The 14,318-nt window shown below is 42.9% G+C and overlaps 1 protein-coding gene across 11 annotated transcripts in view; it reads right to left on the bottom strand.

Annotated features, from left to right (window-relative positions):
• Positions 1-7,168, bottom strand: part of KIF16B (kinesin family member 16B) — a 135,038-nt gene extending 127,870 nt beyond the window's left edge. For all 11 annotated transcript variants that reach the window (XR_003535865.1, XR_003535866.1, XM_027693312.1 and 8 more), the window contains exon 1: positions 7,047-7,168. Coding sequence is in view for 9 of the 11 variants with exons in the window: in XM_027693312.1 (XP_027549113.1) it covers positions 7,047-7,093 (47 nt within the window). In the remaining 2 variants the exon portion in view is untranslated. The remainder of the gene's footprint in view (positions 1-7,046) is intronic.
• Positions 7,169-14,318: the final 7,150 nt, after the last annotated feature.

Below are 14,318 nucleotides of genomic sequence, written 5' to 3'. Positions count from 1 at the left end.
AGAACTGCACTGAGATTGTAGCACACTCCTAAATTCAAATCCATCATTTCTAAGTAGAAAAGCTTCAAAGATTAACCACAGAGCGAAAGGGCATAGAAAGCAGAGGAAAACAAGCCACTGATGTTCAAAGACCGCATACTTTAGCACAGGTGAGAAACTCTAGAGAAACAAACCACTGGGGAGTGATGACATTCTCTAGTGCTTGTACCCCTAAGTTTTAGCTCAGCACTTCAGCACTGCTGACATTTGCTATTGTGGAAAAGCCTAAGGAGAATACAACAAGTTTTTCTAGAATATCCTGACCTGCAGCATCCAAGTTCCCAGCCAACTCTCATCCTTGCTGATGGCTTCTCTATTTAACTTTAACTTCTTATTTTAACAAAGGCCACTCTCCTCAGACCCTGCTCCTTCACACAGCTGTCCAGTTCTGCATTTTACCACCCCTTAGCAAACACATGGTCAGACCACTTGCAACTTAACCTCTTCAGGAGAGCGGCTGTTCTGCTTTACATTTGCAATGTTCTCCTTAAACTCCTGGGTAAAAGAACTCTGGCATTTCCCCACCTCCTGACTGCTGCTTCTTCCATTCCTACATAAATAGGACTGAACTATTTATCTACTCCTTTTTACTCTTATACCAAAAAAAGCTTTAAAACTTTAAAATCAACAGTCTCCTTGCTACTATATTGATTACCAGTTTCTGTCACCTCTTACGTTTGCCTCTGACAACCAAGACATTTCTGTAAGCCCATTAAGCTCTTCTCCATTATTTTTTAGTCCTTACAAGCTTGAACCAATGCTCTGCTGTGAGCAAGCTGCTGCTTCTACTTCATTTGCTTCAACAGGAGGTTCTCCAGCCTTTTCTCATCTTTTAGTGGTCTGGTCACAGCCTTATAACACAGCTTATTACATCCCTTTCTCAAATATATGATCCCTGTAGATACCATTTAGAGGAGCCTCACAATACTCACCACCTCTGCTTCCCAGCAAACACTGCTACCTCAATTCCATCTTCATCCCAGAACTACAGCCATAAACTACCATCTCTGAGACTTTTATATAACCCTTGAGGACATTTTTGCCTAATCACGAATGTTGAGGTCATCATTTATTGTTGATACCTGTGCTTGAAGAATACACGATCTTGCCAGGTCAGACGTCAAATACCACCAAAACTAGGGATCAGCAGCCCCTGCAGAGCAGGGACACCTGCATGTCCTACCCACCCCCCTTTTCTCTCAAGTCCTACATCTTAAACACATGACTATACAACAGTCATTTCATTTCACCAGTAAGGAACCACAGGTCAGATTCTACACTTCTAACTCACAACTGAACAAGTACTAGGTAGTGATTATTAAGGAGAGATGGCGTGTACGTTGTCATGCTGATGCTCACTCCTCTGGCCTCCCCTAGAGCAGAGGACCTGTCCTGAGAAGGTGTGTATGACCATACTGTAGAACAACACTCTTCCTACTGTTCGTTCCTTTTGAAGAGGTGAGAGATAATAAACAGAAAATAAAAACATTTTTAATGTACCCTACAAAACTAAGAACACTTCCACTTTCAGACTTCAAGTTCTCTTACTATCAACTCTACATGCCCCTAGGACTTGGACCAGAGTCTACACTGTTACACATTGACCCAACGTTAACAACAGAAGTCGCACACTGATGAAGGTCCTTATACACACATATATACATAGCTTCCTTTCAGGGGGAGAATTGCATCTACTTTTCCAAAGGGAAAAATCTGTCAGAGGTCATTAAATGGGTTCAAGGTTTTTGGACACCAAACATGGCAAGGTCAAAAAGACACACTCAGAACAGTTAGTTCACCTTGCCAATTCAGCATGAAAGTAGATTTTTATTGCATTCAGACTCACCCACATATAAAAGCAGAGGCAAGAGAGAGATGTACATTCACCCCAGGCACACCAGAGCCTCACCCTATCTTTACAGATCTGTCAACTTCTTTTTATAGAAGTTGTATATGATTATAAATCAAATCACAAGGACCATTACTAAAATGGAAACTCAAACAGTTAGCATAAGAAACAGCAAACTCAGCCTGCTGATAAACAGTATAGTACAGTACATCGGTACAGTAGTTCAGAAAGTGACAGTATTGCAACACTGGTCGTATTTAAGCTCTGAGTAATGTTTCTGGGATCACTCTGGAGTCTCTTAAGGGCAACAACCAGCAATCACCGCTCAGAAACAGACGCAGCAAAAATTTCACCATGCACTTCAGAGCCAAACATGATATTTAGCTGAGTGTCCTTGCTTGTAATCACTCCATCTTTTCTCACTCTACCTGTGTTACAACTGATGTTATATACATTTTGTCAAAACACTCTATCTTTATAAATTCATGAAAACGAAAAATATACACAGTAACTTGTACTTAAGACACTGCAATTTATCACGAGAAACCAATTCATTCCCTCTTCCCTGCATTGAAAACTCTGTATTTCCATGCATGTTTTCTGCTTCTCAATTCTAAAAAGCAGGAATAGTTAATTATAAATTTCATACTCCCAGTAAGTCCTTACCTAAATCATTTGTAAACATTCAAAATGGAAATTAAAGATTTCAGCTGGCTCTTCAGTGTTTACTTGTTTATCTCTTTTTGCTGCTACAAAAACACTCCAGTCACATGTTCCCTGTAAAATGAAGCAGCTCCTTTTATATCTCTGTCCTTTCCACTGGTATATTAATTTGAGCAGTTGAAAACTCTGCTATTGATACTAAGGCCTGGATTGGGCAAGCAGTTATTTTTAAATATAATAAAATGTTGGTCCTAAATTTCCCAAGGTACTCTGACTCCAGCTCTGCACAGAGAGGAGTTCCTTAGACTTACATGCATAACCAAGAGGTATAATAGTGTAAATCCAGGAGGGTTTGCCTCACATCTAATGAATAATCACACAGAATGTATTTGTGGATTAAAGTATTGGCATCAGCATGGCTTTTAATCCATACAAACCCCAGAGTCACAAAAAACCCTTCTCCAAGCAATAAAATGTATTTTCCCTGTCTCCCTGCTATCAAACATAAAAGTTGTTAATCTTCAGGCAGCAATTGTGAATGACCACACAGAGCACTACAGCCTCTGACAGGCACTTCTGCCATCCCCATCGGTGACTTCTGTTTGGAGAGCAAATCCAAGGAGTGTGTGCGTGCAGAAGTAAAAACTGATCATTTATAGATGAAATCAAATCGCAGTTTCTATTTCATTATATTGGAAATAAGAATAGAGCTGCAAAAAAGACTATATAGCTTATTTATTTAAATACATTTATTTTAAAATACTGAGAGCACTGGGTAAGTCAGGGGAGAACTTCCTGCAGTGCAAACCCACATTCTGACATCAGCTGCATCTCTGCAGGTAAAGACAGCACATGGCTCTTGTTTAGTTTGTTCAGCCAGTTAAATACAATAGTTAGTTTAAGCAGTTACTAAAAGAGATGAAAAGGGTTAAAAATCAAAAAAAGCTCGTTCTCCTCTGTTACTTCATGAATTAAAAGCCAAACAGAACAGATCTATCAGGTGTAAGAAATTGAGAGGCACAAGAATTAGCAACAGTATTTGCAGGAATCAAGTTGATATTTCCTTTATTAAATACCAAAACATGTTTTTCTTAATTAGCATATTTTAGATGGTTTTATTTAACAGATAAAGAAAGTGCAAAAGTGGCTTTCTGGAACACTAATTGAATCCTAGTTTTCATGCAACAAAAACTAGACATGAAACGAAAGCAAGAAAATATTACCCCCTTTCTTCTTAAAAGACTCCAAACAGACGAACATAAAGCAATGCATTTATTTGAACTGTGCAGATGCAATGCACAATACAAAACACAGAAACACAATCAGGTGAGGCTTAAAAGCATCCCAACTATCTCACACTATGTGGGAGACAGCAACTAGTAACCAGGAACCCAAAGTCATCTGTTCAGTATGTGAACAGAAAAGGGCCTCAAAGCTGATTACACTTCTCTATAATCCCATCATTTTGCTCAGGAAATGGCCTTTCTGAGAAAGGACAGGATCTTGACGAGAAACTACATTTGGCAGGATTAGAAATGGGATTCTTCAGTCAAGTCCTCCAAAGTATAAGACAACAAATGAATGCTTCCAGTGACTGTGTTGGAAAATGAACCTTAGAAGTAATGGTATCCAAAGCCATTACCTTGCCACAGCAAAATACATAAACCACCCAACCTCACCTCCCTGCAGATTTCTATCCAATGAGGAAAAGCAAGGTTTCCTCCAGCTGGCAGGGTTTTTACCCCTTCACAGAAACATATAGCTATAAGCACTGACTGAAAGGCTGTCATGGCAATTCAGTATTGAATGAGGGAAACCAAGGGGTAGATGGAGACTCACTAAGGAACTGAACTTCCTAAGCTTACTCTCACAACTGGTTTCTAAGCAGTAGATGTAAATCCATCAAAAACACTTTTATGATTTTATGCAGAGATAGTCAAAAGACTGTAGAGTAATCTCCGTGTAACACAATTTGAGATGTTCACTGCTCTAAGAAGAACGGTCGAGAGCTTTGACAACAGCATTGAAATGAAAAAATTCCTTCCAGGTCAAGTCAGAGAAGGAAAAGACTAAAAATAAGTCACAGCAGAAGAAACAAGAATACTAAAATTTGTCATCTAAGCAATGGAACAGCAAGTAAGCCTTAAATAACAACCCTCTCCCCACCACATGATTCATTCCAAAATCCATGTTCATGACTTATTACACAATTAGCAGTGCTATGACACCACATGGTGCAACTGCTCCATAATGCAAGAGTCTTATCAATAACCATTCATTAACTGTGTCTTCTCTAATTAAAAATGACTCATGAAATAAGCTGCATTATATGATTAAGCTTTGAACAAACCAAAGCAAATTTAACTGAATTAAATTTAACTCTTTACAGTACCTTGTTAACAATTTTGAAAATAAGTGCTAGAGAATGAACACCTTGCTGTAAAGTTCCTTTGAAAGGGGCAGAAAGGCCTTTCCTCTGGAAAATGCTCCAGGGACCCAAAAAGGTGAAGGGAGCACAGCTGAGAGAAGATACAGGTACAAGGGAACACCTGCCAAGGTGACCCTGCCTTGGCAGAGGGGTGGACTAGATGATCTCCAGAGGTCCTTCCAACCCTAACAATTCTGTGATTCTGTGAAACCAATATAAGCAAAATATAATTTCTGCTCCTGGCTTATGGGTCACCACACCTTCACTAGTGCAAGAGGAAAGGCAATTGGATCCCCTAAGGCTTAAGATCTCAGTTTTACAAAACACAGCACAAGTGCAGCACTGACTGAAGAGGAGGAAGACCACCAACCCCAGCACTGAGTCCCACAGCAAACAGCCACTGTGCCCCTGAAAAAACCAAGACTTACAAGTAACATCCCATGGCACCAAATTCAGCTTCCTGATAATGTTTCATAAACATCAAACAACATCCCATAAAGAGCAAGCTTTTGGCAACTTGAACTGGAAGGCTCTTCACAGTTGGCATGGTCAGACACTTACCAGTTTTCAGAGCAAGCTTATTCACAGCCACCTTGCTGCCACACAGCTATGACAGAGACCTTTTTCTCGGTTTGTCCCTTGGACAATACCAGAACTCTTTCTGCCCTGCTCTTAGGCTTGTACTCTTTCATCATATGACAAACCATTTTCATCATTTTCTAGGCATTCTCTGATCCAGCCCCATCCAAGTTACCCACCCATGTGCAATATAGATGTCATTGTCTGATATTCCCTCACCACAACACTTCCAAAGTTCCACTCACACACTTTCAGTCAGTGTTTCCACTGCCTATCACCATCACCAGCCTTTTTCTCCTCTGCTATGTGCTTTCCATTTCCCTCTCTTCTGTCCCTTAGTAGATCACAGTTATAGTCCAAAACCGAAACTTCTACAAAACACTGCACATAACAAATCGTTTTAATACTTAAAAGACCTGTGCTACCTGTTGTCTGAGACTCTCAAAGGAAAAGTGAAGTGTGTATACAGAATAATTTTAAAAAATTTTAAGAACCATATGGTTAGACCCAGGGGAGAGAGCAGGGGCAAGCAGGAGGGTGCGACACGATTATTCACCAACTCTTATCCCCAACCAACTGCCTAAACTACTTGAAACCAACCTGCAATATTTTCCCCTTCCCACCTACCTTCATCAACTTTATTTTACTAAGACTTGTCTCTCCCTCACTGAAAACAAAATACTGACTGACTTTCAGAACTTGGTAAATAGTATTTTTTAAACACTTGAATCGGACCCAGTGACAGGAACAGTGGGAGCCTCATTGCCTGCCTGTGCTTTAAACCACTTTTCTTTTGAATTGGCTACCTCACTTCAGAATGAGGGAAGAAGTAAGAGCACTGCCAGCAGAATCTGATAGTTTTCTACATATGCTTCTTAAATTATATAATTGACTCTACTGTGCACAATATGCACTTATTTCACGAAAGAAAACTGTTTATTCCCCAGACATATCTCAGGAAGTGGGTGATGAACTCCTGCCCATACAGCAAATGGGGCAGACTGCCAATTTTAGATATATATATTTATGTACTTTAAGCATAATATATAGATAGATAGATAGATAGATATAAATATATAATACAACATATCTACGTTTTTATTAATGGCTCCAAACGAACTGGGCAACAATCGCTCTCTCAAGCGGGTAGAAGGGGCTGCTGTTTGTAAATGATGTTTCTTTCACATTTCAGAAGCCTCGCAGTACACCCTTGGCAGCTCCTTCTTCCCAATCTTCAACAAAGTAACTTTTCCGTCCCTACAGAGGGATCAGACAACCCAGCGCTTCAGATCGTGAGAGATCGAACTTCCCAGGCAAAGCCCCGCGCCGCGGGCGAGCCACTTCCCAGCCTGCCGGGAAGGAGACGCGCTCCCAGCGCCGGGAGCCCGGAATTCCCGGTGGAGCTCCCAGAGTGCTGTCACCGCTCGCACCCCCTGGGAGCGGCACCGGCTGCGGAGTGGGGCCGGCCGGGGAGGTCCCCTCACTCACCTGCGGTTCATGGGCCGTACCCGCACGGCCACCTTCACCGAGGCCATGGCTCATCCCCGCCAGCCCGGCCTGGCCCGCGCTATCCGGTCCCGCCGCGCCCCGCCCGCCCCGGGCCGAGCCAGGCCGCCCTGTCCTGGGCTGTGTCGCTATGGCAACCACCGCCCTGCCCAAGGGGGACGGCGGCCGCGCACGGACAAACAACGCGCCACGCGTTCGGCTCCCCGGGCGGGGCGGGGGAGCTGCAGGAGGAGGAGAAGGAGAAGGAGGAGGAAGGCTGAGAAGTTTTGAGAGAAGGGGAATGGGTTGGCGATAGATACGGCGTGTGGGCCTGTAGGAGCTTCCCCATAGGGTCGTCCACCGCGGTATATTTACTGGGGAGGGCGTATGTGCCTATAATACCTATATATACATAAATATATTCATATATACACATATATCACAGAATCCATAAGGCTGGAAAAGACCTCTGAGATCACCGAGTCCAACCTACGACCCAACACCACCATGTCAACTAGACCATGGCTTCAAAGTGCCACGTCTAGTCTTTCCTTAAACACCTCCAGGGACGGTGACTCCACCACCTCCCTGGGCAGCCCATTCCAGTGTCTAATCACCCTTTCTGCGAAGAAATTCCTGCTGATGTCCAACCTAAACCTCCCCTGGCGCAGCTTAAGACTGTCCTCTAGTCCTGTCACGGGTTCCCCAGCAAGAAGAGGCTGATCCCCAGCTGTCTACACCCTCCTCTCAGGGAGCCACCTGGCTATGTGTACATATATATATATATACGCATATAAAAATATATCTATATGTATATATATTTTATATCTTTTATATATATAATATAGAGAGACATATTTTATACATTTTAATATATATAAATGCATATATACACATATATGTATATAGTGTGTGTGTGTATATATGTATATATATACCCACCTCTGCAGATATATAACTACCTATTATACATAGAGGGAAATCTATATTTAGAGTTATAGATAGGGGTATCTATATATACACACCTCTATATATCCCTGTACGCACTCCTATATATCTCTCCTACATATATACATACTCCTGTACATAGAGACACACACAATATATACGTAATATATATTTATATCTAAATACATGTATATGAGGGGAGAGAGATATCTGTGTAGATATATAGGTATAGATATCTATATCTGTAGATAGATACATAGAGATATATATCTCTAGATATATATTTTTTGCCTTTTGACAAGGGCACGGAGTGACAGGACATTAGACATGGGGAAAAAATTCTTCATTGTGAGGGAGGTGAGGCACTGGCACAGGTTACCCAGAGAAGATATGGATGCCCCATCCTTGGAAATGTTCAAGACCGGGTTGGACAGGGCTTTGAGCAACCTGGTCTAGTGAAAGGTGTCCCTGCTCATGGCAGTGGGGTTGGAATGAGATGATCTTTAAGGTCCCTTCCAACCCAAACCATTCTGATTCTATGATTCTATGAAATAATAAATATTTTTATTTGTTTGGAGTTGTCAGTGCCTGGAAACTACACCCAGGATAGAGGCACCATTTAAAACACCATATAAATATAGTTTAATTCAAGTCACTGAGGTGTTACCGGCTTGAAGCCAAAAAAAAAAAAAAAAACCAGTTGCCAAGACAGAAGATTTCAGACCCAAATACCTCAACTTTAGCAGTGACTCCTACTGACAACTTATCATTTCCAAAACGAGGAAGGAATAAAGAAGTGGAGGTGACAGTAAAATCATCAGCTGATGAGCAATTAGCATCGATGGCAAGTGGGATCATGTAGATGAATGAGCTGACCTGGGAAAAGGAGGAGAGCAGAGGAGGGAAAGTGAGAGATAGGAGGACCCCACATTTGCACCCCAGGATCAGAGAAACACAGACAGGACAGAAGAAATTTGGAGGACAATTGACTGCTGGAGGTGGTCAAAGGGGATGGGGTGGAAGCCCAACAGACATTGAATGACAGATGAAAACTAGGACAAAAAGAGATGCCACGGGGTGGAGAAAGGAGAGGATGAAGAAAGAAGACATAAAAGTGATGTCCCCAGCAGTGCACCAGATCAACTGAGAGATGAGGTACATTTGAAGGGAGAGGTCAGGTCCAAGCAGTGGTTTTATTGCAAAAGAAAAACTATTATATGTTCAACTTGCTTGAGAAAGAGAAGAGGAGGGATGAGAACAAGAGGGGGCCAGGGCAAGAGGTTAGAAAGCCACTGGTGCAGCAGCTTAAAAGAGAAGAAGAAGGAAGAAATATAGGGCCGCTAATAGGAAAGATGGAGGAAGGAACAATATACAGAGAGAGAGAGAAGAGCACATTGTTGGAAATCCAGGAAACTTTCAACTGCCAGACAGGACCTTTGGCCTGGGAGTCAGAGATTAAAAACTATTTTGAAGTTTTGGAGATGGAAAGGAAAGTAGTGGATTTATAATGTGGATTTTTCCTGAGGTTTTCAGCGATGTGAGAGGACAAGCAGAGGGGAAAGATGAAAGGGGGGAGACAGTTTGTGGTGCTGAGACAAACTCAAGGGTAAGAGAAAAGAGTCAGGAGAAATTTTGGCACCAGTGTCAGAGTATCTCGTATCAGAGGTCACAGGAGCACTAAAAAAGAAGGGAAGGGATCAGCTGTGCTGTGCAGAGAGGTGTTACAGTGGGAGAGGAAGAAGCAGGGCATTGGGAAATCACAGGAGGAGCAATATTTGCTTAAAAATCATCCAAGGACCAGATCACTCTGGTGAGCACGGGAGCTGACACACCAAAGCAGCCAAACATTCAGGCAGGGAGACCCCCACCAAGGCATCGGGCAAATTGCTAAAGCCTATTGAAAGCTTTATAGAGGACCTGGGAGATGGCAACAAACTGACAAGCAATAGCACAAACAGATTAGAAAGATAAGAATAAGCTAAAAATTGTATAAGAAAAAAATAGACGTACACACACAGATTAAAAAAAAAAAAAGCAGCAGTAAAAAATACAATAAAATGTAATGATTTTTGGTATTAATTAGGACTCCTAGGAAAGCCATCCAATATGTAGCCTAATTTGTAGAGCATCTACTAACTCCTCTCAGACAGTTGTGCTTCCCCTCTCTCTGCTTAGCAAAACTAGTGAAATACATCTTGTTCAGTAGGTACATCTCCACATGCTGTGTTCTCAAACATCAAGCCATCAGGGGATAAGAGTTTCTCCACCCTCACAGATCCTTCTGTGTCATGAAAACACTTTTCCACAGTGAGTGCCAATTGCAGATGGGACCAGCTAAGGCACCTGCAACACGCCCGGCATGAAGCAGCAAAACATCCCCAGACTCTCCCATCTTCCTAAAATTCTCCTTGTCTTGCTATTTCAGAGCTTTCTTTCCTTCACCAGGCCAGGACACAAATGCTGTGGGCAGTATATGAAGGGTAAAGCCCAGCTTGGTTTTGTCCAGCAGCATTGATGAACCTTTGTCCATGGGCATTGAGTGCTTGGTGGTTGGAGTACGACCCAACAGCAGAGCCAGGGGTTGGCTCCACTCAGGATGCAATTCAACACAACAATTATAGTCAGGAAAGTGGGATAAATTAGTCTGCTCAGTAAGACTAAGCAGAACTTATTGCTGGAGTTAGACATGTTCAGCACCAGCACTATTTGCCTGGCTTTAATGTACATCCATAGGCAGAACAGGTTCGCTCCTTTGACACATTTCCATGTTCTTCTCTCTCCTGCCCCTTGGTTCAGCAATGAGTTTTGCCTTGCTTAAAGCTCTCACCAGTTCAGTCTGTCCCATGAAATTATTGCACGCTGTATGTAATGTCTCCTGCACTTTCAGTGAGGGACAGGCAAATTTTACAAGAGGATGGTCCAGGAGGAAGGCTTCTTTCCTAAGGCTGCATCCTGTAGTTAAGCTGCTCAGCGAATGTTCAGAAAATTGAGACTGTAGGAAACTCACTCTGTTCTCAGCCTGGCTTCTACAAAACTTGACAGAAAGGGATATTTTTGAGACTTCTATACATAGGTGACAGTTTGTAGATATTAACTCCACCCCCAAAACAATATAAATGGATATAAGTATACATACCCGCACCAAGTGCCTCAACCTTCTTTCTTTAAAAATCTGCTGGAAAATATAGCTGTCAGTTTCTAAATACAAACTATTTTACACTCAGAAACTCCTGGCAGAGTTTGCAAACCCAAATCCTAATCAAACTAAAGGCATGTACCAAAGGACTATTCCCAAATAGTCCTCTACTCCTTTGGTGTAAGTGTCTTTAATAAATACATGGTTCAGATATGGCTAATGAAGCATTTCCAAGGGGTTTCCTCTCATCGTCACAAAGAGCCTCTCTGCTACCCTTCACTTAGTATTGAGAAAGCCAGTTCCACCTGCAGTAGAAATGATCCTCACACTCAGAGGTGGGATCTCTGAAGCTTCTGCGAGTCTCCAGCCAGCTGACAAGAACACAAGCAGCACTGCATCTCACTGACTCTTGACCACCAGCTGCCCTTCCTCCCCTTTCAAAATTGAGCCCTTGCGATGGACCTGCTCATTCAGAAATGCCTTTAGGCACATATCATCTTTCCTGGGGTTGCAAAACAGGTCCCAAGCACAGGAGATGACAGGCTGGACCTTACTAATAACGATAACGAGTGGTGCAAAGTCTTTCATTCAGGCCCTTCGATGATGATCAGCTGCCTTTCCTTGCATTCATATACAAATAGACTGGAAGTGCAGGAATTAATGACTTGGCCAATGGTTACTTCTTACCTGCTATAATATGCTTTTCACAGTTTGAAATATGTTTCCAAGAAGGAGACATAAACCAGGACCTCTACCTGAATGTGCTGAGATACCCTTCCAGTTGGCAGACAGTTGAGGGGACAGAGGGATGGGCATCTCACCACCCTGTGGGACTCACCATCAGGCCAAAGCTTGTCATCAGCCCTGATGACAAGGCTAATTTGCTGATTAGCAAATTAGCATTTGCTAATTTAATGCAGAAAGGTCAATGCTCACTGTTAAAGAGATGAAGAAGGTCCTCTGTGGCCAATATTTGGAAGAAGGTATTATCTTGTCACGGATCAATTCATCAGGAAGGGTATTCTTCTCTCCACTCCTGGGAATCCTTTGGAGAAAACACTTGCTCAGCAGTGTCCTCCAACCTGCTGCTGCAGGGCTTTTCACACCTGATGTGCCACACAGACTTGGATGTCATTTCTGCTGTCCCTGCTGAAGCATATTGTGAACTCCTTTAGCTCAGTCAGGAGAATCCTCCCCCTCCTGAGGCTACTCTGGTTTTCCTGTCTGTCAAATCATGAGAAATAAACAGCATTGCCCATTCTCAGCAGCATACACATGCTGTCCTTCTAATCCATGCACACAGTCTGCTTTCCTGAGCTCATTCCCAAGACAAATTTCAGGTCTGTATTTGTACCCACTTTGCACGAATCACATTTGTGTGTCTCCCTTTTGAACTCACACTTGTATTCCGACGGAGGAGCTTGCCATGGATAACTTCTCAAGGAATTGAGTGCCCTTCTGCTAGGCCTAGTAAAGCCAGGGGCTTCACTACGGTGTCCCAATGGAAGGTTCAAATGGACCCGCCTGATGGCCGAAAAGTAAAGGATGTCAGTCTATTAAGAATTAAATCACGTGCTGTGTGAATCCACATTAAAGAAGGAGAATTATCCTATTACCAATGGGTCTCAGCATGCAGTTTCAAGTAAATAAGCATCAAGCTGGCAGCCTGAAATTCTCCTTGGGAGCTGTGCAGTTTTAATGAGCTGCCACCAGTGCTGGGGTTTGGTATTTCCCCCTTTGCTCTTTCCTGCACTTGCCTTTTTAATGAAATGCCATGGAGCCAATCCACCTGCCAAGGTGTTGCTTGTGACTGTAGGTAAAAGTAATGAATTTACCCTCCAGGAGGGTTGCCTGGAGCTGGCACTGCCAGCACCATCCTCAGGAGCAGCTTAAGGAGAGCAGCAGCAGCAATTACAGAAGACAAGACAGGACTTTAGTGCCTTTGGCAGCAGCAGTAACGACCACTGCTGTGCCAGGCAGAGTGCCAGCCCTCTGCTTGCCACAATTTGGGAAATTAGCTTAAACTAAATGGTAGCAGGTCTGTTTCCCTCTCCTCTTTGTCATCTGCATCCAGCCCTCTTGTTGACCTTCACAATTATAATGGTGATAATATAATCTAGAATGTGACCGTTCCTCCTGTGCTTGGCAGAGGGACCATTCACAGCTCATCCAGCAGCTGGATGACATGATCAGTGAATGCTGCCTGCCCTTCCAGGTATATCCCTTCCTGGAGAGCCTTGTGCCCATCAAAAATATCTGGAGGCTGCACTGTGAGAGGTTAGTATGGGAGACAGTGGCCTGTTTCCAGCGCAGACAGTACTTGTGCAGGGATCCTCTGAATTCCTGGCCAGAGGTATAGGGAGATGGTTAGCTGAGTGGAAGGGTGTCCTTACTGGCACCCCCTTACACAGATTGTCATTTGAACCACAAGGGAGGGTGCAAATGTTTTGCAGCTGTGCTGACTTTTATGTTGGGATGTGGAAGCAGACACTTCTCCTTGCCCCGCTGTGGAAGGACCCAAGAAGCTGCTGTGGGGCAGCTGTGGCAGGATACAGAAACGCCAAAGTCCACACTAAAAGTTTCCTATGATCTGCTAGGCCACACAAAAGAGGAAAGAGGTTGTAAATAGCCTTTGAGTTTCATCACTGTTTCAAAGTTGTGTTGGACTCAGTCCAGAACTGAACCAGAACAGCTTCAGCCAAAGCTTAGTTAGAACTGAATCACAAAGTCACTGGTCTGACTCTGCTGCTTTGATTTCCTGCTAATTGCTTCGTTCGTTCTTCTGTGAGCTGATTTTCCTTTCCCTGTGCTTTCCACCTCCATTCAGTTTCAAAGCATTTTAAACATACTTCATGCAGAAATAAGCAAAAAGGCATTTAACAACAGAGAAGCAAATGCACTGCTCACATTTGTATATGTATTCTATAGGAGATGACTTTCTCCCTCTGATACACAATTGTCACCTTGAACTCTAGCTGTGAAAACACAGCCACTACATTTCTATTTCAAAATATTCATGGGAGATGGCTTTTTATAAGAGAAATTTGCCCTACACGGAAACTTTTCTCACTACAAGGAGCACTCATGAGTTTCACAGAGTATGCTCTTGCATTTTAAACATGTTGCTGGCTTCTTAGAAGTGAGGTTGTTTTTGTCCCCTCTCCTGCTTCACTTTCACTTAAGGAGCGTGA

This window comes from Neopelma chrysocephalum, unplaced genomic scaffold (assembly GCF_003984885.1).
Source record: "Neopelma chrysocephalum unplaced genomic scaffold, ASM398488v2 Primary Assembly neopelma1_91, whole genome shotgun sequence".
Taxonomy (NCBI): Eukaryota; Metazoa; Chordata; class Aves; order Passeriformes; family Pipridae; genus Neopelma; species Neopelma chrysocephalum.
The sequence above is the reverse complement of the archived record's forward strand: the minus strand, read 5'-3'. Positions and strand labels throughout refer to the sequence as shown.